This window comes from Cryptotermes secundus, unplaced genomic scaffold (assembly GCF_002891405.2).
Source record: "Cryptotermes secundus unplaced genomic scaffold, Csec_1.0 scaffold259, whole genome shotgun sequence".
Lineage (NCBI taxonomy): Eukaryota > Metazoa > Arthropoda > Insecta > Blattodea > Kalotermitidae > Cryptotermes > Cryptotermes secundus.
In genome coordinates this window covers 38,803-65,644 of record NW_019742445.1, presented here as the reverse complement: position 1 = coordinate 65,644, position 26,842 = coordinate 38,803, and the positions used below count along the sequence as shown (strand labels likewise).

The 26,842-nt window shown below is 44.4% G+C and overlaps 1 protein-coding gene across 1 annotated transcript; it reads right to left on the bottom strand.

Moving 5' to 3' along the window:
* Window positions 1–6: 6 nt before the first annotated feature.
* LOC117282996 lies at window positions 7–22,651 on the bottom strand. Its single transcript, XM_033754983.1, has 2 exons — window positions 22,180–22,651; window positions 7–665 (listed from the first exon to the last, which is right to left on the bottom strand). Exons 1-2 carry the CDS (start codon window positions 22,361–22,363, stop codon window positions 307–309), a joined length of 543 nt encoding a protein of 180 aa, XP_033610874.1. The 5' UTR covers window positions 22,364–22,651; the 3' UTR covers window positions 7–306.
* Between the last annotated feature and the right edge of the window lie 4,191 nt (window positions 22,652–26,842).

Below are 26,842 nucleotides of genomic sequence, written 5' to 3'. Positions count from 1 at the left end.
TAAATATGTTGTATATGCATATACCAATTTCTCTGTGACATTCACAGTACAATAACACACCTTTAATACCTCCGAGTAAATGGGTGTATATAGGAATACATCAAAGTATGTGTCCATGGCTCAAAATATACATCATTAATACCTCGGAGTAGATATACATATCAGAGTACATTCCTTCCTATCTTAAACCACACATCAGTGCCTGTGCTTACAATAATAGACAATACCAGATTTAAGTTTGCAGAAGGACACAAAACGATCCAGACACATCACAAGCTTCCTTCTACAAACTTAACCGTACGGTTCTCATGCTGCCTTTAACTGCGAGACGTGAGCCCAGATTCTGTTGTGGCCGTCACTGTCTGCCAACTGCACTGAAACTGGCGAGGTGTACTTGACCAGGGTGAAAGGTCCCCTATACCTGGGGCATAACTTAGCAGCGACCTTATCCGTTGCTCTACTTTGGGGATAATTCCGGAGCCAGACCCAGCTGCCAATAGAAAACAGGGATGGTTGGCGACGGCGATCGTAATTCCTCCAGACTGCCGCATGAGCAAACCGGAGATTTCTCCTCGTGGCCTCCCATCGCTCCTGAATGGAAAGTTCATCCGGATGGTCAGGAAGTAAATCCTCGATGGACCACAGGTTAGACAGTGGCGAGTTCGCTGTAAAAGAAAAAATGAGGCTGAAGGGGGTCGCCTTGTGGGATTCATGGTGAGCAGAATTAAAGGCAAACTGGAGCCATAACAGGTTTTCATCCCACTTTGAATGGTCCTGGTGATGGTAGGCAATTAGTGCGGCACACAAATTCCTATTAAACCTCTCAGCATGGGAAGTCTGAGGGTAGTGGGGAGTGGTGGTAATATGCTTAATTCCCTGGGTAAAACAGAAATTGCGGAAGATACGAGATGTAAATTGAGTGGCATTGTCAGAAACAATGGTCTCGGGGATGCCGAAAGTGGAGAAAATACTACCCAATGCCCTAGTAGTCGTTGCGGTAAATCCACACAAACTTAGTAAAAGCGTCTACGCAGACCAAGGCATGAGTATTACCTGATCTAGATCGGGGAAAATTACCCACAAAATCTATGAACAATTTCTCCATCGGCCGGCTTGCCACTTCCGACGCCAACATACCGTACTGGGCGTGTTGGGTGGGCTTACTGAGCCCACAGAGCTGACACGCTCGAACTCTGCCAGCGATATCGGCATCCATGCCCTTCCATATAAACGACTGGCGAATCTTCCATAGAGTCTTACGTACTCCTAAATGACCCCCGCAAGGAGAGTCATGGAAATACGCAAACAGCGCGGGTACCAGAATTGCGGGAATTACCACCTTCGGCTTAACGTCGAAACGGGACTTACAATAAAGTACGCCCTTCATCAGCGAATATCCTCGTACTTCTTCCCCAGCTATTAATTGGCGAATGATGGGACTGAGCACTGGATCAGCGTTCTGGTGCGTAGCAATATCTTCAAACAGCATAGGGAAATCTAAAACCATTGGACATACCGGGATATCAACAGGGGTATCATACATTCGCGACAACGCATCCGCAATGAAATTCTGGCTTCCCTTGATGTGTTGGACATTAAATTTGAAGGAAGATAATCTTACCACCCAACGACCAATCCTTCCCAGTTGGCGGGGATGTGATAAACACCACGATAGAGCCTGATTATCGGTCTGCAGATCGAATTCAATATGTTCCAAGTATGGTCTGAATTTCTCCAGACCAAACAGGACCGCTAGACACTCCAGCTCGTATGTGGAGAATTTGCGCTCTTGGTGGGACAATGTACGAGACGCGTAGGCAATAGGTTGTAGCTCCCCATCAAACTCCTGTAATAGAACTGCGGCCACAGCAACGGAGCTGGCATCTGTCTGAAGGGTAAATTTTCTTGAAAAATCCGCGGTTCGGAGGATAGGAGGGTTGATAATAGCTAGTTTAAGATCCTCAAACGCAGACTGCTGCTCCGTTCCCCATGCAAACTTCTCACCCTTCTTTCGAAGCATGTTAAGGGGTGCCGCGCGTTCAGCAAAATGGGGGATAAATTTATGGAAGAAATTTACCATACCGATGAATCTTGCAATCCCCTTCACATCCCGGGGAGGAGGGAAATTCTTAATGGCTTCGGTTCTACTCGGGTCCACGGTGATTCCTTCAGGTGAGACAATATGTCCCAGAAACGACAAGCGGGGAGTAGCAAATTTAACCTTATTTGGGTTAACAGTTAACCCCGCCTGACGCAACCGACTGAAAACCTCATGCAAATGGAGTATGTGTTCCTCAAAGGAATCACTGTAGACCACTAAGTCGTCCAAATAGTGGAAGACGAACTTAAACTTTATGTCCGAGAAAACCTTATCCAGGAGCCGTGTTAAAACCTGCGCTCCAGTGGCCAGCCCAAAAGGCACTCGAGTATACTCGTATAAGTTCCAGTCAGTGGCAAAAGCAGTTAATGCTTTGGATCGTTCAGTCAGACCAATCTGATGATATGCTGAATTTAGGTCGAGCGAAGTGAAAACTTTGGCTCCTTTGAACCAGTGTAAACATGAGTGTATATCAGGCAAGGGCACTGACTCGATTTTGATTTTTTTATTAAGCGCCCGGTAGTCCACAACCGGACGAAAACCATCTTGGCCTTTGGGGACGAGGAAGATGGGACTTGAGTATGCCGACGTGGAGGGTGTAATGATACCTTCGTCAAGCATTTGACGTATGTGGCGGCGCAAGATATCCATTTTAGGTGGCATCAACCTGTAGGGCGGGACCTTAACCGGAGATGGGTCGATTAGCTCGATGTCATACTCCAATAGATTAGTGAGTCCCAACTTAGGCGTTAGGACGTCCGGAAAATCCTCAATGAGCTGCTTCAACTGAGTAGCTCTTACGTCATTCAAATAGGGAAATTCAGGGTGAGACTGGGAAGCCGTGCACACCCGCGTAACTTCCAGGGTCGAAAATCGACGCTGTAAGGTCATTCTATTGGTGGGGTCGAATTTACAGAAGGCAAACCCTTCCTGTATATCAATCATCAAGCCAACCTTGCCCAAGAAATTGTCCCCCCAAATAACTGGTTAGATCAAATCCGGGACCACATAAAAAGGAAACTTCAAGGTATACCTATCAATCCTGACCTTGCTTTCAACTCCAATGTGCACCGGAAAGGTGTGCGCCGACGCAGTGACACATCTCACAGTGACGGGATACGTGTTTATAGTGGGGAATTTCCTCTTAAGCTTCTCGAAAACGGTAACCGATATTAATGAACGCCCAGCCCGAGTCTAAGAGCGCGTGCACTGGCCCGAAACCCAATTCCACTTGAACACACGGCAAATGATACTCAGAAACACCCTGTATACTCTGACTCTGCAAGGTAGAAACCGTAAGAGTATCACGCCTGGAAATGGCAACAGGCACGTGGGAACTAGAGGACTGCGCGTCAACTTCTAGTCAATCACGTCGACCTTGGGATAAAGACGGCTGGCTAGGTAATGCCGATAACTTAACACGGCACTCTTGCCGGATGTGCCCAACTTTGTTACAGCGATAACAAACCTTTTGGGAAGGTTGCGACGTAGGGTTACCAGACACAGAAGACTCGGCAAGAGTCATGACAGTGGGTGGATTGCGCGATCGAGAGCTCTGGCTCTCGTCGCTCGCCGAAATGTTGTGTGCATATATGCACATGTTGTCCAGTTCGGCATAGGTGGCAGGTATATCACAAAAAACTAACCGACTTCTTTCCCTAGGGTGGAGCCCATCGAGGACATTTCTGACCACAAATTCCTCGTCCGCATCCTGAAGCAGAACAGCAGCAATTTCTTTAATGTCAGTAATATATGCAGCTAGGGGCTCGTTGGCCCTTTGGGCTCTCAAATAATGGGAACTTATCAATGGCAACATGGCACGTGTTGGAATAAAAAATTCAAGTATACTCTCATGATAAGCTTGGAGAGTATCCCCACGCCGTATTGCGTCAAACGTTTTTGAGGCCAATGCCCCTTTGGTAAAACTATAAAAGACTTGCAAGACGTGAACAGGGGGCACTTGGAAAACCGTAAGGATGTGCCTACTCCGCACTAGAACTCGCAAAATATTAATCAACTGAGACAAGTCCAATCCGTCCGTGACGGGAAGGCCCTGAAACATTTGCTGTACTGGATTCGGCAATTTTGCAAAGACGAAGGGAAAGGCAGAAATACTACCAGTGTAAGTGGACACCCCTGTAGTGGGTAGATTACCCAAGATTGAGCGATAATTTCGTTGACTGGCCGGATCCACAAGAAGAGAAGGGGAATGGGTTAAATGTTCCATGTGGGGAGTGGCAGAAAATACAACAGCTGATTCGGCCCTACCTTCAGCGTTGTGCAAATTGATCGTACTTGCAGCGAGCGGCGGTACTGATGACGTATGCTCCTCGGTCTGCATATTGCTGTTGATTTCTGCCGAAAGTGACTGCACTTGCTCAGGCAATGTCAGTGCGGAAGACTCCAGCTCGGGTGGTATTCTTCTAAACTGGAACAGATGGCGGATATTCTGAGGTTCTCTTGCTTTCCTCATTCCCTTACGCAAATCCTTGAACAATATTTATTATCAGGCCATGGCAACTTCCTTATACATCCCTTCTAATTCATTATTCACTTAAAATCCTACAACCTGAAACTACAGAGTTTAAGGTACTGGCAGTCATGAAATAAACCATAATATTATAGTCTCCATTTGATTAACTGAACTGAACTGACAGTGAGGGTTAGAGGGGTGTGTGTGCTAAGATTTACCACAAGCACTCAAATCACTACTGGGTCTAATGTGCACCCCCAGTCTTGTTTGGTTCCTTGAAAGCCTCAACCTTAGTACTAGAACCAGAACCATCCAGAGTGAGACCTCCTAGTATTCATGAGCTCTAATCACGCATAGCCACAGATCTCAGGTTGGGCACGTAAATCAGTCTCTTCTTTGAGGCTACTGAGAGCAGGATAGCCCAGCTACCCTCCTGTTATTCACAAACAGGAACAGCAGGGCCCCCACCACGGGTCCCAGCTGTAGATAGTGGTCAAGCCTTGAGTTTCCTTGAGAAGAGTGTTTTTTTTTCCTGACCCACTTCTTCTGCTAGCGATGCCATTCTTCTTGATGGTGAAGAAACTAATCTCCATCGCAAGGACCCTTTGGTCTCACCCTCAACGGACTCACCAGGGCCTCTGAAAGGTTTTCGTTCCTTATTTGCTCAAATGTACACAACATCAAAATTCGCTCTCGCTATTCTTCTAGCGAACGTCAAAACAGAACGTGAGGTTAAGTTTCTAACAGCATCACCTTACAACCTGTCACAAACTACGTCCTAAACTGATAATCTTTGACAAAAAGTAATATTGCGTAGCATTGGTCTTTAATACCATTTCTGTTCCCATGCGTGAAACGCACCTCCGGCTGCACAGAACATTGTGCCAATCTGTAGTGATAAGTTTATAAAGGCGCGGCTGTCTACACGGCTGTTTACGCCTGGCCACTCATTTAAATGTCTTCTTAATCTTAAATTCATCATGTGTAATTACCTCGTGCGTTTTCCGAAGTAAATTCTGTATTATCCGACATGGTACTAATTTGTCATCTACAGCCTAGTCAGCCTATACCACAAGAAGTAAATACCGTAACATTCCCTATCTACGATGCTCAGGGCGCTCAGGGCCCTCAGGGCAAGCCAAATAAGCAATTGAGCGATTCGAACAGCAACCAGTTGAACGTTTTCCCGCGTATGCTAGGACTGTACTGATGGGCGATCAGCTGGGTCAGAATACATGATGCAGCGATGCTTGCACTTTGAAATCATAGACCTTATAGACAGCCACAGCTGAAACTTCAATAATCTTAATGTCACAGCTCGCCAACAGATGGCATTGCATGGCAAAATTTAAAAAAATGAGTCCTAACAGAGCCTGGTCACACCGTGTACTTCCATTTTGAAGATACATTCTACCAGCATAAAGAAGGTATGGCAATGGGAAACTCGCTATGTCTGGTGGTCAGTAATATTTTCATGGATCATTTTTAAGAAATGGCATTGGACACAGCTGAATACAAACCTGCTAAATGGCTAAGATATGTTGACACATTTGCGTCATGGTTATGAAGCGGGGTCAAAAATTGACCACCAGAGTGTACCGAAAGCCTACTTATATTGGTCGTTATCTTCACTTCAAGTCCAGCCACCCACATCACGTAAAATGGAGAGTCGTTCATAGTTTGTTCAACCGAGTAAAGGTCATATGTCAAAACCAGAAGGCTTTTAATAACAAAATTAGAATCATAAGACATGATCTGATGCTCAGTGAATATCCAAAAGAATTCGTGGACTCTGTATTGAAGCCATCGGCAAGAAATCGTCCCTCTTCTGATAGAACATACCAGGGCACTGTAGTCATCCCATTTGTCAAGGATATCTCCGAGAAATTCAGACGCATTGGGAACCGTTTCCAACTCAGAACGATCTTCAAAGCTAAACATACACCTCATGGGACATTGATGAAAACTGGACCTGTTAGAGATGTCCAGCAGGCGAAGCAGTGTGTATATAGCAGCATCCCCTGAAACTGCGGCAGATGTTAGATCGGCGAAAAAAGCAGACCCCCTAGAAGTACGCACTGAGTCACACAAATATAACATGACACAGGGTTTGCAGGAAAAATCAAAATTAGCCCAACATGCTTACAAGGAAGACCACAAAATGTGTTGGAATGGAGCAAAGGTCTTGCAGATCGAGCCCAATGCCACATACAGGAAATAAAGGAATCAGCCCACATGTCTCTGCTGGACCATCCGATCAGTCAAACCAGCGTGGATCTCTGTCCCATCTGGACCCCTGTCATCACAACAGAAATCGAGATACTACAGCGCCATCAAGTGTAGTTGAAGTGGGAACTATTTGTTTTCCTTGTGTTGGCACCACAAGGAGTATTTCTTCTCTCCATGTATGATTTCATTTGAGATACTACTCTGGTGCAAGGCCTCATATGTGTGGAGTTTCAATAATTCAATATTTTCTTAGCTCTTGCAGATGGTTTGTGTTGTGTTTGGTTTATGAACTCATTCTTGAAACTGACATAGATATCTGGAGATATGGCCTGGTTCTATCTATTGGACCTAACTGAGTAGGTTTTACCTGAGGATGGAGACAGAATCCATTCTTTGAAAGGTTGTGTTTAGAAAAAGAAACTGGATTGTTTTCTAAAACTCTGTAGTTCTCGGCTTATGTGGGTGTTCCGTGGGCTGAATACCAGATACCATTCCTCGCTGTTTCGTTTCTACTGTCCGCTGTTACGTAACAGGCACAACGAACTCTCTGTAGTTCATTTCTGGGGAGACGCGTTCGTTGCTTCTGCATTGTCTAAACAACGGCTCCCTGTTCTTTGTGTTACCATGGAGTGCCTATTCCAAACTCACGTGTTCGGCAATCCGTTGCCTCGGGAACGCTCCTTCGCAACGGCCTGTTTGTATTCGATTTGTCGCTGTTGGAACTCAACAACTTCCATTGTAGCCGTTGCGCGGCGATGGACGTAAGGTAACGCGTCACAATATGTTAGCCTGCTTTTTTTAGATATTTAATTTACAAGTGACGATTTTTAAAAATTTGGGACATTATCTTACTTTATGTAAATACTAGTATAACCGATATTGTAACATTTCAGAGTGTTACCTTTTTACCTTCCAACAGCTCAGAGTTCTTAACGAAAACTCGACACACAAAGCGATTTCAACTTGCCTCCAAACCACATGCAATGGTGAAAATTAGATCGAACTGGATAGATGGCATCGATGGCAGATAGCGCCAGTGTATGCTGAGACTTGCATAGTGCTACCATCTGGAGAAGAAAACTGCTGCAACAGTAGAAGTTCCAATTCATCATATCCGGTCGCGTCCAGAGATATAACTGACGACATCATGTAGGCTGTCATTAGGGTCATTAGGTCATTACTCAAGAATTTCCCAACATTTTATGGTACCAGAAGGTACACTACCGTGATCACAAGAGCCAGCCACTGGTCCGTATCCTGAGCCAGGCAAAGCCCTTTACACCCTCCCATCCTGTTTCTTTCAGATCCATTTTAATATTATCCTCCCATCTACATTTAAAACATCTTAGTGCGCGTTTCCTTCAACTTTCCTTAACAAAACTNGGTAACGGAAACACGTTACATTGGTGTCAGAAGTGGGATCGGTAACGGAAACACGTTACATTGGTGTCAGAAGTGGGATCGGTAACGGAAACACGTTACATTGGTGTCAGAAGTGGGATCGGTAACGGAAACACGTTACATTGGTGTCAGAAGTGGGATCGGTAACGGAAACACGTTACATTGGTGTCAGAAGTGGGATCGGTAACGGAAACACGTTACATTGGTGTCAGAAGTGGGATCGGTAACGGAAACACGTTACATTGGTGTCAGAAGTGGGATCGGTAACGGAAACACGTTACATTGGTGTCAGAAGTGGGATCGGTAACGGAAACACGTTACATTGGTGTCAGAAGTGGGATCGGTAACGGAAACACGTTACATTGGTGTCAGAAGTGGGATCGGTAACGGAAACACGTTACATTGGTGTCAGAAGTGGGATCGGTAACGGAAACACGTTACATTGGTGTCAGAAGTGGGATCGGTAACGGAAACACGTTACATTGGTGTCAGAAGTGGGATCGGTAACGGAAACACGTTACATTGGTGTCAGAAGTGGGATCGGTAACGGAAACACGTTACAATATATTTTCCATGCGTGTTACATAGCCTGTCTGGCTCATCATCTGTGATGTGATCGCTAAGTGAGGAGTAGAAATATGAAGCCCATCACTCACTCACTCACTCATGGACATGAGCCCTTCTTGAGATGCCGCAAATTCTGCAGCCATTCAAGATCTTCCCAGCATTTTATGGAACCCGGAAGTTCAATACCGCGTTCACAAGAGCCGTCCACTCATCCCTATCCTGAGCCAGATCAATCCAATCCATACTATCTCATCCAGTTTCTCTAAGATCCATTTTAATATTTCCCACCCACCTACGTCTTGGTCTTCTCAATGGTCTCATTCCTTCTGGCTTTCCCACCAATATCCTATTTGCATTCCTCTTCTCCCCCATTCGTGCCACATGCCCTGCCCATCTCATCGTCCTTAACCTAGTCATTCTAATTATACCTGGCAAATAGTACAAGTTTTGAAGCTCCTCATTATGCAATTTCTTCCAAACTCCTGTCACTTCATCTCTCTTTGGTCCAAATATTCTCCTCAGCACCCTGTTCTCAAACACTCCTAGTCTATGTTCCTCCCTCAATGTCAGAGCCAATGTTCCTCTTCCGTAAGTTCAAATATTCTCAGCATGTATTTCTCAAAGACTTAAATTCTACCCTGTTCACTAGAGTGCAGACTAAATTTCACATTCATATAAAACAGCTACGGTTATAGTTTTGTATGTTTTGGGGACAATGTTAATAACATCTAATTGTATCCATTCTAATCTACAAAATGTAGTTATTCTAGCTCGACAGTTTTCACTTCTGAAATATGAGACCAACTTGTCCAGAAGACTAGAGTCAGTGACCCCCTGATAGCTGTTTCAGCTGACTTCTGTTGTTTGTAATCGCCGGCTTCCCTTCTATTTTGCGACAGAAAGCAATGTAAGTGAATAATATACATGTTTATTTTTCACCTCCACGGAAGTGAGTTCTTCAGGCAGATGACGTAAACAATGTAGAATCTTGTAAATGTTTACGTTAAATTTGCGGTCCACGAACCACAGGTTGCAAATTGATCTCTAAATTATTGTTCCCGAACGCCTTTCTCGAAAACATAAATCCCACAAAAAAATGGTGCCTTCTTCCATGATTTCTCCTTATTCACAGACTCATCTTTGATCTGGGTTGTTCCCATGGAGCTAACCTGAAAATTTATGCGACATTCCATAAACAATTTACATTCTGAAATAAAAGGAATCGCATCTCAATCTTCGATTGGTACAAACTAATAATAATACACAAGATATGGCCTAATTCCTTTGAGCAGAATAATTTTTGAAAAGCTGATTGTCAGTCAATACATTCCCCATGTTTTACGGAACTCGAAGTTTCAATATCACGTTCACATCATGCGACAATCGGTCCATACCCCCTCACCACATTTCCTTATGATCAACTTTATACGGTTTTCCCGCGTAGCCTATATTTAGGTCGCCCAAATGACACGTCACTAATACCATTGCCCTTTTAGAGAGTAACCTTATAATAATGGGACATACAGCAGAATCCACTATTGAGCATTTTTATTTCCAGCGGACCTAGCTAGAACAGTTTGCGTACCTTAGGTCTACACCCAGCGGGTTCACGAAATATTACATTTTGTACGATATCATCAACAGAGGGAACTGTGTTCTTTCAACACAACTTACTTTCGGGACGGTTTAGAAATGCAGCTGTAAGATCTACAGAATGACCCAAAAAAATGTACTCACTCTTTGACTGTCCGTAACTCACTGAAATTGTTTGGTGATGCAGAGATTTAGTTCCACTGAGACGGAGCACCTCCCCACTACCATCTTGTAGTAAGGGCCTATCCCGATACAACTTTGCCGGACAGATGGATTGGGCGAGGAGGTAGCGTTGAATACCCTGCGCGTTCACTGCACCTCACACCATGGACTTATTTTTATGGGGATGCCTCAAAGATAAGGTTTATGCCGCAAAACCAGCAACAGTCCAAGAGTTGGAAGAGGAAACTGAAAGACAATGTCTTCAAATTTCAAATGTGATGGGAATTCCAGAAGGAAGGAAACCACTGGGAAGACCAAGGCGTAGGTGGGTGGACAATATTAAAATGAATCTTAGAGAGATAAGATGGGATGGTATGGATTGGATTGATCTGGCTCAGGATATGGATCATGGAGCGCTCTTGTGAACACGGTAATGAACCTTCGGGTTCCATAAAATGCTGGGAAATTATTGAGTAGCTGCAGATTTGGCTTTTTCTCAAGAAGGACTCAGCTCCATAAGTAAGTAAGTACTGTTCGACGTTATCAGCTCTGTCTGGATAATGATGGTCATCATTTTGAACATTTGCGAACACGCATGGTGCAGTAGACTTGTTTTCTTCAATTTAAATTGTCAACCATATATCGATTTTAAAGAACATTTCATTTGGTGTCATTAAAAGAGTGAGTACATTTTTATGGAACATTCTGTATATGAAATAACCCACAATGAGTGACTCAGTCTGTCAAGCAACAACCTACTCGCCTCATTTTATGTACATCTCGGAGCCATATACGCAACCAACGTGCAACATGACGTCAGAACCGGTTTTGCTGAGCTGGCGCCCTACATGGTTCTGGGCTGTGGATGAGGGCAGATGATATAACCACTAAGATCCACAAGAAAAAGCGTAGGACTGAGGTACATGAGTTAACAGACAAACCTTGTATTAAACCCACGGGCTCTTAACACCCTGCAGGCAACAGAGAGTAATGGAGTTTTGCAGCGATTTCTACCGCCTAGAGCAATCGTGTACTGAAAGGGCCAGACTTTAGTCTGAAGCATGATAAAAATTGTCTTAACTCTTCCCACAGTACCCAAGAGACATCTCGTTTGGAAGCACTGCGGCGCTTAGGTATGGATTTATTTGGCGTTCGGTTACAGCGAAAAAAAAATGCATTCTGCCATACTGTTCGTGGGTTTTCAGAAATGTATGTTACCATCGAAATACACTAACAGAAGTAGTAATTTCTTAATAAAAACAAGTATGTAACTGGATAAACTGAGTATTAAAGGCATTCGTACTTATTGCTTGTAGATGTAACCCTCTGAACCATGATCGTTGTCTAACAGACCTTAAAAAAGTAATTCCTACATTAAAGAAACAAGCTGTATCTAGTTTATAAAAATCAGTTAGTACAGTTTAGGGATATAGTGTCTATTTATTCTGAGAATCATAAAATTAAAATATCCGCTTAGGTGGGGGGTGGAATACAACTGGGTCCACTCGGCCCAGCGGACACTGATTGGCCTGTGAGAATCATTTGTTTCCCAGCATTTTATGGAACCCGAAGGTTCATTACTGTGTTCACAAGAGCCCTCCACTGATCCCTATCATGAGCCAGATCAATCCAATCAATACCATCCCATCCTATCTTTCTAAGATCCATTTTAATATTGTCCACCCACCTACGCCTTGGTCTTCCCTGTGGTCTCTTTCCTTATGTCTTTCCCACCAATATCCTATACGCATTCCTCATCTCCCCCATTCGTGCTATATACCCTGCCCACCTCATCCTCCTTGACTTGATCATTCTAATTATGCTTGGAGAAGAGTATAAGTTATGAAGCTCCTCATTATGCACGTTTCTCCAACCTCCTGTCACTTCATCTCACTTCGGTCCAAATATTCTCCTCAGCACCCTGTTCTCAAACACCCTCAGTCTATGTTTGTCCCTTAATGTCATAGACCAAGTTTCACACCCATACAGAACCACAGGCAAAATTATACTTTTGTATATTCTAAATTTATGTTTCTGGACAGCAGACGAGAAGACAAAAGGTTCTGGACTGAATGGTAGCAAGCATTACCAGAGTTCAGTCTTCTCTTAATTTCCTCATGAATCAGGTTTCGATCTGTTATCGTTGTTCCCAAATATCTGAATTGTGCCACATTTTCAAAACATCTGTTTCCTATCTTTATGTCATGATTTTGCTCTGCATTTTGGCGATGAGACAGCAACATATANATATTGTAGCGTGTTTTGGGTGTCACGCTACAAATAAATTCACGCCGTTGTCTGATATAGCGAGTTTATTCCGTTCGCTCGCCTTACACACACTTTACAATTGTTAGCCTACACAATTTCTCGGCCGATACTGGACTGCCTTCTCTGGCGGTTTACAGCAGACTCTCTTCTGTGGCAGATATTCCAAGACTGGCTTCTTAGACGGTTGGACAAAGACTGACTGCTTCTCGTCGAAGCTGGGCTATTTATAACCTCGGCCGCTGCTAGGCAAATGAATCCTCTGTTATAGCAGTGGAAACGTTGCTTTGTGGGTTCCGCGTTTCCTACGCAATGACCCATTGTTATTCTCTGTGGGAACGCTTCGCGTATTCGTCGTAACCGTGGAGATTCGATGTTCTCTACACAACGGCTCACTGTTGGGGTTACAGGGCCGCTATTGTTACTTCCTATGCAACGGTCTATTCTAGCGTTTCCATAGAAGCGACTCTTCTGGATTCCAGACACGTTACATTGCTCCCTTCTAAAGGTTGTTCGTCCCCGAACAGCCTAAAGGTTCTCCCTCGGTTTCGATTCCGTGGTGTTTTGTTGGCAACGTCTGCATTCGGCCTTGGTGTCCTTCGCGCGTCTTATTGCGCCCTTCATTTTACCGCATCCGCCCCTTTCTTCAGTTGTGCTCGTCCCGAGCACTCCCGTGGTCCAGAATTTGTTTGTCGCCTTGTTTCACATTCATTTGTTCTCCATTCATCCTTGTTGGGGAGGCCGGTACTTCTACTTTACCGGTTCCTCCCATAAGGGTCGTTTCCCCTTTTCCGTTTTGGAGGGGGTCGACCCCTCCATAGTGTCCAATCTTTGTTTTGGCGTAGGCCGACGGGAGATTTGGCTATACGCTACGTGATCACTAGTCCAGTCGTCTTCCTGTATGTCCTGTTGGATTCTGTCCTTTCCAGTCGCGGCTGCTGCCTTCCACTCCATCCTCCTATACCGTTTGCGGTTTTCCTCCCTTTCCTCGGATGTAGAGGCTCTTCTACGTCTCGGTTCCTTACGCCCTTGCTGCATTCCTTTTCCGTCTGATGTCTCCTCCCGGGCGTGTATCCTGTCGCGTTTTCCCTCAGTATGCTGTTCCTGACCCAGTTCTTTCTGGGGATCCTGTTGCGCCGTGCTACTCTGGCACGGAAGGTCGTCCCCTTGCTGGAGAATCCCAACCTCTCGTGGGGTCCACGCTTTTTCTGGGTGGTGTTCCTGAGGTTGTCTATCTTGGGTCGTGCCACATTCGCCCGGCGTGTTGTTCTTCTGTAGTCGGCGGCCGATTCATTACGCTGGCATCCGAAGGTTCCCTTGGGAGTTTCCTTCTTGAAGTCGTTTCTCCAACGTCGTGCCACTGTCGCGCGACGGGATGTCTTCCTACGGTTTCCCTTCTGCCGTGCCGCTTCCACACGGCGTGTTGCCCTTCTGTGTGACAGCCAATTCCTTCTGGGGTTCACGAATTACCCGCGTTGCATCCTTCGGTTTCTGGCGGCGGCGCTCCGCGGCCAGTTTCTGGTCCCTACGCCGTTTCTTCGGTTCTCCGACCGGTAATCCCGGGGCGTCTACTACGGGGACCTCTTCTTTCTGTGCCTCCATCTCTTGGCAGGCAGTCATCTCTTTTTCCGTTTCGGGCACTATCTTCTTGTGTATATATATACACACACATATACTCTGTGTGAAAAAAATGCAGAGTTAGAAGAGGTTGTACACATTGTACGCACTGTGCTATGAAGGTTATTTACATGTAATTTACACCCGAAANCATTCATTGACTTAGAAACAAAGTAAATTCCTCAGTTTAATAAGCGAGTGGATTGACCTATTTGCCATCCAGAAACAAGGGAGAGGAGAGAGAGTTCCTGTATAAATGAGGTAACATTGTCATAAGGAACAGAGCCCTCTGTTATTTTAGGATGTCAACAGACATAAGCCAGCCAGCGCTCTGATATTATCGCTAGCTGTCATAGCTTTTCATTAGTCACGAATTCTTAACATGCCACAAGATATCTTAATAGTATTGGGTTCGTGGCAGAGTAAAGACACACACAGCTATAAACCTGACAACCATTCGACAGTATAAACAAAGCGTTAGTGAGCAGTACTCACTAATTGAGAGGGAGGTAGAGGTTATTAGTTTTTATGCTTATAACTGGGCCAATGCTGTATGTTACTTTGAATATAACCTTCCTGAGGACAGTCGACAGTCAGCAGCCAGTGGTGTAAGTCGTCTGTTCGACTCACTTAATAAATCTATCCTATCTACCAGACTGGACCGAGTTTTTCTGACTTCGATTGGACTTCGCTCCAGTCCACATCCTGTTCGTCACATGCAGTTTCCTGGCAATCCGGTAAAACGCACAACTACCGGCGATCCGCGTAATTTTCGGACATACTCGTAAGAGATCTAAATTTGTTTGTATGGAACGACAAGACTGCTCCGTCCACCTACCACTTCGGCTTGCACGTCGTATGTAACGTCTTTACCCGGCGCCGGTGGGGGTGGCAGATCCCGCCGCCGCCGCGTACTTGTTACTAAAAACTCTCACTAGTGCCACCGAGAGTCCGGGGTTCGTCTTGGTGCAGGAGCTGACGCTAAAGCCCAAGATTAAACAGACCACGCTCCACACGTTGATAATATTAATAACCAAGTTTATTGAAGAAATGAAACACTAGAAAGAAATACAGTAGTTTTACATTTAGAAAGAAAGAGTGAGACCCTCGCGTCAGGCGAGCTGCCTTGTGTCTGCTAAGCCTCGGCTTTGTCCCGAAAAAACCACCACGCGCTACAGTGTTTATTTTAGCTAGCCATGTGGCCTGTACGCACTCAGTGGTGAGGCCACTGGTCGTATCTCAATCTTCCTTGCTTGAAACAATATCGTGTGTGGTCTCTTTAGGACTGTTTATGCCAAGGGTATCCTTAATACTAAATGGTTATACATTTAAAGTTACAGTAATTGCGTGGGGGTCATATATGACACGTACCATACAACACATGCCTTAGACCGCTCGGCTACCGTGACCGACCGAAAGTAAACATTTCTATTCGTTATTTTCCCCTCTACGACGAACCTTTCAGAATATGAAGACTGTTAATGGCATCTGCATCGCATTTTATACATTTTAAAATAATTATCCATCATAGCATTATCATAGCAAACCGAAACACGTCGTATGTTTTATACAAAATATCTAAATGTAATATCACATGTCAATTCATCATGAAACCAAAATAATTCGCGGGGTCACTTTTTTTTTTTTTTGCATTTTCATAAAAATAATTCCATAGTAAATGCTGCATATCTACTCATATTTTTAAATATCCGTAGGCCTACCTATACAGAAAATCACAACCTTACATTGCTCGTAACTAATGTAAGCCCCTCAATTTCGCGCTGCTATCGTGTTGATAATTCTGAGGTTCTCATAGCGGTAGTTATGCAAGGTTCTATCTTCTATGATACAACACAGTGCAGTCCTTTCAAAGCCAACCGACTTTTCAGAGGAACAGAGCTTTTTCCCTGCTTGCTGCTGGTTTCTTATTGGCTTGTTCATCATCCCTGAATATGGAAGCGACATGTTCCTTCGGAACGTCGTTTGATTTTCAACGGGCGAAAAGGCGTTTTTTCCCCAGAAGATAGAACCCTTCAAAGGCAAGATGGACTCCAGTAATGTACTGTTCACACCCCATGCTCCACGAAAACCAGATGTCAGTTGTTGTCTACAATATGGATGTCTGGAACAGCGAGTTGCGCACAGGCCAGTGCAGTTCGGTAATACGTTTCTGCTGAGTTTCCTGATATAACAAGGAATTTCAAACAGACCTCAGATATCCTCTTCCTATTGTTTAGATATCTAGTTCTGAAGACACTGAGACAATATGGCGGTCTCATAAGCCTATTGTCTCTCATTCAGAGGGGAAAGTAAGGTAACTATTAGGGCCGCACCATAGCTCAAGTGGTTAGTCACTGGCTGCCCACCGCGGGGGCCCGAGTTCGATCCCAGGTCTGGTCAAGTGGGATTTGTGGTGGACAAAGTGGAGCTGGGGTAGGTTTTCTCCGAGTACTTCGGTTTCCCTTGCCAATCTTCATTCCGCCAGTTGCTCCACAATCACCCTCACCTATCATCTAGGGCTGGTACAATAGGCCAGAAGTGGCCGCAGTACAAAGGACTTGGTCCCACCCCACTAGCAATTAAAAAAAAAGGTAACTATTCAAGTAGTTCCTATCACACGGTTTATTTTGCAACCTGAAAAACCAGTCCTTGTCTGCTCTTCTCGATTGTTTACTTAATCGGAAAAGCTGATGTGAGCAGATCACAGGTGAGACAGAATAATAGGCCTGTTGAACCTGACCTTAGAGAAACATTGTCCAGTCGGACTGGACTCAGCTGGCCGAGGACATGGACCAGAGGCGAGTGCTTGTGAACACCATAATAAATGCTCGGGTTTCATGAAATGTGGAACATTTCCTGACTACATAAGTTATGTCAGCTTTCCAAGACGGAATCTGCTACATGTAATTATTTAAGCTATACTCCAGATGTGTTTGTTGCAGAGATGTTTGTAATGTAGTTATTTTATAGGGTTAAGGTAACGTGCAAATATTTTCTTATAATTATACGTAATATGAAGACTGAGCAAATAAATTATGTCCGGCCTTAAGTTTAATTCAAAACTCCGTGGTTTTAGTCCGCAAGAGAACTATACGGACCGAGCGACCGCCGGTTTTCGGCGAAGTTAGTGAAAACTTCGGCGGATAGAGGATGTCGCGTGATCAGCACAACGGATCCCCACCCTCCGTTAATCTCGGTTTTCTACACCGAATCCGCTATTTACTCCTCAGTTATCCTCACGAGACTGAGTGGACCCCGTTCCAGACTCACTACTTTTCAGAAAATCTGGTAGGGCCTGGAATCGAACCCAGGTCCCCTCTGGATCTGTAACCAGGAACTCTGACCACTTAAGTTCAACATAAGTTAATTTTTAATTAACGATTATTTGTTATACATCGTGATTTTAACAGTTTGTAACATTGAATGATTTGTACTAAATCACTTTTTTTTCGTAATTACATAGTCCTACTGTGGAGGCTTAAAATCAAATCGAAGACCGTCTCGAGCAATGTGAGTACAATGTATTATGACAAGTTCGAATTCTAAGCTAAGGGGGACATGATCCTTGAACTTAATGGTCCCTGGTAATTAACCTCCTTCAGATCCTAATTTTCTCTTCGGCAAATAGAACACTGCAGAACTTAACCTACCTGTGTTTCGTCACTATCAGCTACACAGGAGAAGAGTTCTATCCTTGACTGCGTGTAAGGAAAAGAATTGACCCAATTTTGTGTGATTTAAGGTACTACACTGTTACGTTGTTCCGTGAAGGTTTCATGTTTCGCCCTCCAAATAGGCAGCAAGTGACCTGCGCCTGGCTTAGTAGGGGTCCTGCTCCTCTGCACTGTACACAGTGGAATAACCGTCATGCTCCGATTCCTCTGAAGGCAAAAGAATTGTCTTTGTAAACATCACCGAAAGACGGTTCACACACAGCCACATCGGTCGTACGAAGAATGTACCCCTTTTTTTTTCCTCCCCCGTACGACCTCCTCTTCACACTAGAGCGACTTTATCCGCATCGAATGGCAGTTTTGATGAAGGAACAATGAACGCTGGACCGAGAGCGCGTGCTTGCTATGTGGAATTTTCACCGACGCCGAAAAGAAAAACGGAGGCAGCAGGAAAGATTGCACTGGGTGCATCCAACCAATCAAAGGCGAGATGAGATGAGTGCCCTACTGAAGAACACCATTCAACGCCAAAACACCAAAATGAGGAACTGTATTCCACACGTACATATGCTTGCTGTTGCAATAAGGTGTCATATATGACCCCCACTCACTTATTGTAACTTTTTCGAATATATAACCTTTTAGTATTAAGAGTACCCTTAATATAAGCAGTCCTAAAGAGACCACACGCAGTGTTATTTGGAGCTAGAAAGATCGGCACGCAGCCTCACCCCTTCACCCGTAAGCTTTGACATACGACCAGTGGCCCCACTACTGGATCCATGCGAGGCTGCATAGCCACCTAAAAAAACTGTAGCACGTGATGATCTCTTTGGGAACAAAGCCCTAGGCGTGGCAGACACAACACAGCTCGCCTGAGGCGAGGGTCGTCATTCTTAAAGCAAACTTACTGTAATTTCTTTTCTTCAATAAACTTGGTTAGTATTACTATCAACGTGTGGAGTGTGGTTTGTTTAATCTTGGGCTTCAGCGTCAGCTCCTGCACCAAGACGAACCCCTGACTCTCAGTGGCCAAAATGAGAGTTTTTAGTGAGGAGTACGCGGCGGCGGCGGGACCTGCCACCTCCCACCGGCGCCGAGTAAAGACGTTACAAAGGTAAGTTAAATTATATTCTTTTCAGATGTTGAAATAATGTTTGTTTTACAAATTTTAGAACGTACTGGTTACAAAGAATAACATCTAGAAATGTTGGAAAATATGTTTTTAAGTTATAAAAATACTAAATAAAAAGTGCCTTGTCTGCAAGTTATTGTGAGCAGAAATCAAACGAACCGGAAGTGCTGCTTGAGTTAGAACAAGTAGACGACGCAGGGGAAGGACAACTTTCAGTGTAGGAAATAGGAGTTAGTTGAGTGAGTTGGCCGCCGAAATTCTGATAGCACTGGGATGCACACTGTTGTGATGGTGTTGTCACTCTTCTGTAATTCTCCTGCGGAGACGGTTGCTGTAGGTCCCAGTGTCACCCTTCACACGTGGACATTGAGCCACATTGGGAGGTGTTCATTCGCTTGCGTCGTTTGATGTTGCTCACAAGTTGCAACACTCCCATTTGAAATTCTATGACATCATCATCGTCAAATTTCTCAAGAGAAGGAATAACACCTTTAAAGAAAGACAAGTGCCTGTTTGGTGTTTCATTTTCTAGCGCTGCCAGCAGTCTCACTTCTACATGATCTGGCACGCGATCGCGACGTTTTGTCGATCCCATTCTGGGAGATGGCTTTTTAAAACATGCAGCTTCCTGGTCGGCAGGTGGTAAATCAAGTTTTCCTCGGGGGATTTGTCACTGTATAGGCTGTCTGGTGTCTCGCGCTCACAATCCAGTTTAGACAAGAACTGCAGTTGTTCAGCATACAAGCATTTCCTCGTAAAGAATGCCCCAGCTGCGCTAGTTTTGTCTGTATTTATTTTTCTACGAGTTCTAGCGTAAGAGTCTCTGATATTTCTTCATATTTTTAGAACTTCTTTTACTGTAATGAAATTCAAGTAAATTAAAATTAATTAAGAAAAAATTAATTACATAACAAATAAATGAAAGTAATTGGATGAAGAGTTTTACTATTGAATAACTAACTAAAGATACAAAAAAGTATCCACACTTAATAAGAAATACTCTCTTTTTTTCAGGTACGTTGCCACTGGCTGCAATTTTCCTGACTTATATTACACATTCAGAACTGGCGTTTCAACTGCAAGGACCATCGTCCGAGATATATGCCGAGCCATGTGGTCTGTCATGCGATCGGTATGCATTCCTCTACCTACCAAGGAAAAATGGAAATCTATCGCTTCTAGTTTCAAAGAAATGCCAATTTCCCCAACTGCATTGGAGCGGTAGACGGAAAGCACGTTCGAATAATAAGTTAACACCGCTCTTCTCCAACCCGCCTTTCTTTGAATTTCAGCTCAGTCGGAATGGTGCTATCCCTGCTATACCTGTTACCACCTTAGGACAGTGTATGATGGCCACTGCAAGTTGTCCTCACAGATCAAACTAAGGAAGATCGGTATAGGTACGGGAAACTAGCTGGGTCGGTTTGCATGAGTCTCAGGGTAGCGATGCCGAAGCGAGCGGTATTCTGGGAGTTGATCCAATTGTCCATGATTTATTGTGACCCGTCTTACAGTGCATACATTTATTCACCTTACTCTTCTCTCTTGCACTACATGTTACATGATCCAATTGACGTTTATTCAGCTTTTTGTTCTCCAAACCACTGTTAATTTTATGTATGCTTTAAGTTATAGCGTTACACGATCTGCAAGCTAGGCCTCGGAGCGTGCAAGGTTCACGTCCGTTCACTTCGGAACATGGTGAAAGTCTCCCTTTTGTGGAATGGCTTGCACACCCCACGCCGGGAATTCGAAAGTATTCGAATTCTCCATGGTGTGGACATATACATGTCATCCCATCTTCCGTAAGGAAGCTTGAACGAGGCAACTCAATCATACTGGCCCTCATTCACAGGCAACTGTAACAAGTTCTGACCTGTCCTTCTCATTGACCTTCCTTCTAGGCGCGTCCGGTTCCCTGTACCCGAGCTAAATTTATGACTGCTCGTTTGTCAGAATTCCGGACTCCTTGGTCATGCCAGAATCCAGAAAATTTCAACATAAAACCCGTATTGCACGTCCCAGACAATAAAATACAATATTATAGATCACATTAAAGTTCCAGTAATATCGAAACATAAGACTTTTGAAATTAAAATTACCGAGAATTAATTAGAAATAAATTTCATGGTCATCTATAATCATCCAAATAAATAAGGGCTCAGAATGATCAGCGTCAAAGTCGAGGCTTTCGCACTACATAAGCACTTATTGCAGCCTTTTTGTGAGTCACAGCTAAGTGACCAAAAAAATATTTTAAACTCTCGCCTGATCAGAGCTCGTAGGTTTGTTGAATGCTCTTTCGGAATTTTTAGTAACAAGTAGCGAATCTTACACAGAGCGATTAATGTTGAGCCGGATTTTGGAATTGACACTGTGAAGGCTTGTGTGGTCTTACATAATTTCATAAGGGACAGAGATGGATTACCGATCGAAGAAACTTCGGTAGAGGCTACCACAAACATATCAACGTTGGACGACTTGCCACCAGAGAGCGAGACGCATGGTACGCGTTCGGCGAACCATACAAGACAAATATTATCTGAATATTTTGAGGGTGTTGGAGCTGTTCCCTGGCAGTTGTTAAAAATACGACATTCAGCTACGTACACTCAATTCGTTCCCTTAGTTTCATACCTTCATTATAGCGTTGTTCAACAAATACAGATATACTGTGATTTTTTTTAATGCTAGTGTGGTGGGACTAAGTCCCTTGTACTGCGGCCACTTCTAGCCTATTGTACCAGCTCCAGATGATAGGTGAAGGTGATTGTGGAGCAATTGGTGGAATGAAGATTGGCAGGGGAAACCGAAGTACTCGGAGAAAACCCGCCCCAGCGCCACTTTGTCCACCACAAATCCCACTTGACCAGACCCGGGCCGCCGCGGTGGAAAGCCATCGACTAACCGCTTGAGCTATGGCGTGGCCAGATATGCTGTGAAAGTAATAAGTGTACCTGCTTACCAAATACATTTCTTTCGGAGTCTTTTAATGTTTTGAAATCTTCTTTTAGCCCCACACAAACTTCATTCCAAGCTTCCTTCGTAGCATTTCTGTCTTTGTATGTTTCATCACATTTATCCCATAATACTGGCTTTTCTTCAATCAACGCTATTAACAATTCCTTGTTAACATCAATGCCACTCATTTTCACCAATTTCGCAACAACAATACAACGATAAGAACTAATGCAATAACGCGAAACAGAAGACCAAGGGTTCGTACGGATGAAGTCGCGTAATGTGAATCACAGAACTGGATGGCATCACCCACTGAGCCTGCGACAGTCGGACGGCTGTCGCAGTCCGTGTGGTTTAGTCCGAGTGCCGTACGGTAGATGTCGCATGTCGTCACATATGAAAGCTAAGACTACACTTTATATTCTACTACTTCATGCGACATAAACCGTATGGTCGATGTCGCTGTGTGTGTGAACGTGCCGTTATTTAACATGGATCTGGGGGGGGGGGTTCAGTATATTTCACGGTTGATGGCCACCGGATTTCATGAACTTGTGCCCCGTCATGCGTATTATACACTGTGTGTTGTAGTCATAGATAACATAGCAGGATGAGCCGAGTCCCGTGTCATTACGGCCTCAGATTCCAACCCTCCCTACTGCGTCAGAGGTTCTAGACATGTGAGCGAGGAAAAGTGTGGAACGAAGTGATTAAGGCCTACCTTCAGGCTCACGGTGGGAATGAAGTGAACCACAATGGTCTCCATCAGAATAGTCAGCATTCGAACCGAGAGTCGAATCCAAGAACTGCCAAATATGAAGCAGGAGTACTTTGATGATTTCTCTATTTTAGTGTTGAAATAATGAAGTCCAATTATTAGTACTATTCAGATTATAAAAAGGTGAAACCATCCCTGTAATTGGCCGTGGAGGCCCGTAGATTTCGTCGAATTCCCCACATTTTCCAGGAATCGGCTCACAGGTACCCCCAGGAAGATTCTTAGTGCTCATTTCTGTTAGAGGCCTAGTCGATCTCAGGGGCATAGTGCGGCTGGAAGGATTAGGTAAATTGAAAAAAGTCCAATTACCTCATCGGGAATCGAACCCGCGACCTCCCGGCTTGTAGCATAGTACCTCAACCAGCTACTCTACCGCGTGTGCAACTGTTCAAATTAATACAAACTTTAATTCCATAATTATTTTAATTTACAGTTTCTTCTTTCGTCAATTAATGAGTAGAGATGAAACAGTCTTCCTCGAAGAGCACTGAAGAACCTGAACCTCTGTAACCGCACCATTGAAATCCTTCCCCTCCCCCCTCTTTTTATTTCAGTAGCTTATCAAGTAGACAATAAGAATTACGAAGAAACATAGGTTTAAGACACACAGTCAGAACGAGCAGATAGACCGAACTTGCGCGGACAAGGACATCTGCTAGTCCTTGCGTCCAAGCATCTGGTGTTGTTTTCGAAAAGGGCAGAAATGATACTTCAAGGAACCCCACTGAGTTTCTTTAGAAATTGAGAAATTGACTTACAACGGCAAGCCACTTTGTGAATTCGAGAAGTGACAGTCTCCACCAGCCGTAAGTCAAAAGTGGGAGTGCCAGGAGATCATTAGCGACCCCTCATAAGTTGCATCGCTGTCAATTTCGCCGTTTGGTATTTTAGGCCGAAACTCCCTCTAAAACAATCGGTCATTGGCCGGAACCAAAATTAAGCCAACTCCCCTTATTTGAAACAGCCTATCCGGGAAATTAGCAGGAGGAGAGAAGAGGCGGATACAACGCAGTTAGGACCTCTGGCTCGGCAGAGAGTCCACTTTAAGATTAGGAGTCTGCTACAAACTTTCGAACTTGTTGGAGGCAAACCCCGCGATTATACTTGCTTGATAAGTTAAATAATTCTTAGAAGTGCAAAATTTGACCATAACATAAAAGAGATCTAGCTTAATCCATAGCGGACGGTGGTAAGTCGACCTGATCGGGTAATTTGAGCAAGTGCAACACCGGCTGCTTGGAAGCCGAAACTAGGCCTGATTGTGTGGATTTATACCGCCGAGTGACTGTAAGAAACAATAAAGTGTTCTAGTGGTACAGTGCATTGTGTTGGTTAGAAGTGCTTCACCCTCACTTGTCCGAGCCTGACCCGTAGCCGACCTGAGGAGAGACTCATCGCCAGGAGCTAGTCAAACCCATCGCCAGCTTCCATCCACTCACGCCTTCCCTCCTTTATAATGAATCGCAAACCGCACCTAGCTGTTTGCTGGCGCCCATAACATCAGGTCCTATCCTGAAATTCCAACCCCCGTAATCAGCAACGGAAGGAGGAAGCGGTGGAGCCGGAAGAAGCGGTGGAGCCGGAAGAAGCGGTGGAGCCTCGTCAAGCCGGAACCAGCCACGCCCCAACAACTTCAACAGCGGCACCACCAAGTAGGGCAGTCAAAGTGACGCCGAACGTAAGGTGAACAAGACGGACGGTAAGAAAAGGTGGCAACCAACTTGTGGGCAGGAAGCCTCAAGGGAGGACGGTTAAACCTCCAATTTACAGAAGTTTTTAGCTGCGCCATTGAATAACCTGAAAAGCAGGTGGCTTGTTGCTGCAGCTGAATGACTACGTACTTGATACAGTATTGACATGTACATGTAATTTTCAAACAAACCATATATCACCAGACACCAAGCATTCTTATCGTGCTGCACACGGGATGAATCTATGTGATTGTTTCAGTCAAAAGGATCATATGATGGATCTGAGGTTCTCCGAGCGGCGACATGCACAGTGCTGGAAGCAACTCTGCGTAGTCCGGTAGAAGTTAATCTGCTTTGTTCCGAAACGTCAGTGAACTTCTACCGGACGACGTTAAATGTAAAAATATAGTATTATTCGAAAGAAAATCTGTCTCAAGACAGTTAAGCAGTTTTCAGACAACGAAATTTACGAAATATGATATGAATTTGAGCGTCATGTTACGGTACTTATAAGTATTTAAGGTACTGTAAGGTAAAGTTGGCCGGTCACGGTAGCCGAGCGGTCTAAGGCGTGCACTGTCTTCGCTCGCTCGGAAGCCGGGATCGTGGGTTCGAATCCCACTCAGGGCATGGATGTTTGTGTGCGTTTTTCTGTGTTTGTCTACAGGTAGAGGCCTTGCGACGAGCTGATCACTCGCCCAAGGAGTCCTACCGCATGTGTGAGGTCTAGAAAAACCGAAGTGAACGGAGTTCATGGAGGTAGGCCTAGGCCCACTGGGACTGTAGTGCCAAGAAAAAAAAAAGGTAATGGTAAAGTCCCTGTGCTTAACTAATTAAGCACTACACCATGAAGGCGTATGGGGGAGTAGATGTACAGATCCACATTTTCTTGACCTCGACACTAGTTGGAGGTGAGTGGTCAGCGTCACGCCCCGGCCGTTTTACGCCCGGTACCGATTGTATAGGACGTTGGGTGGACCCCAGAGCCGGTCTGAACGATTGGAGAAGTGAAAATTCTTGACCCTACCGGGACTCGAACTCCGACCCCTCGGTCGTCCGACTACGCTATCCCGGCTCCTAAGGTACTGTAAGTAATTTCTTGTAATTAATTACATACAAGGCTGTATGAAGCTGTTCAAAGAAACATAACGAAACAAAATAATCGGCATGTAAATGATAAAGAGCATAAATAAAAGATAATGTACGAGTATTACGGATTCTGAAACGTTATCCATCTTTCAAAATTTGAAATTGTTTTCCTACCGACGGGGTTCCCTATACTGTCAGTTGTCCCCTCCCCCAGAGGAACATGTGTAGCACAACAGTTTTAGACCCGGGCAGTATCGATCCTCCTGCGGTGAACGTTCTGCAGATGTCTACTCGAGTACATTCACACCAAAATCTTTGTGACGCAGCATGCTAATGCATTTCTGAACTCATATCAACATGCTACGTAAGCTAGACCAGTGGCTCTCAACGGCAGCCATATGGGTCCCCAGGGGTCAATGCCTTATTTCAGGAGGGTCCACGGGCAGAAGTCGTAAAAATTGAAGGCCATGGAGAATGTTAAGTGGACCACGAAAACTTCTGTTCTGAAATAAAATTATTAACAATATAAAAAGAAATAAAAATACCAAATGGTCAGTACATATAATAACACAGTAACTCAGTATCCTTTTTTTTTTTGGTGCCTTATCTAGAAGGGACAGAACCTATTGTACCTAGATCTGGTCTAACCGTTCCGGCCTCCTTTTCCCTTTTCTCACTTTTTATATTTAACACCTTCACCTACCTTGTTCTTATTAATTGCTCTTTCACCTCGCCCGCACACGTTGGTCGCTCTCGCTGTTCTTTCTTGCGCTAAATCTCAGGGTTTTTTGATCTTTGGATTAATTTATTGAGGATGTGGGTTTTGTTGGTCCGGTAGAGCTTGAGTCCTCTTATCCCAGAGCCTTGACGGGCCACAACTCAAAGAATGAAGAAAGAACACATACTATCCAAGCACAATTAAAATCTATATTTAATTATGTTTCACACACTTTTAGTTGCTTATTGCTGATCCACTTCTGAATATAACTTCAAATCAGTACTTTATCTTAATCTGCGGCACACACACATAACAAGTTACAAAGAAGCGGTGAATGACTGACTGACACGAAGTTTGCGTCTGATTTCTTCCCGGGCCTGTGTGTGACTCC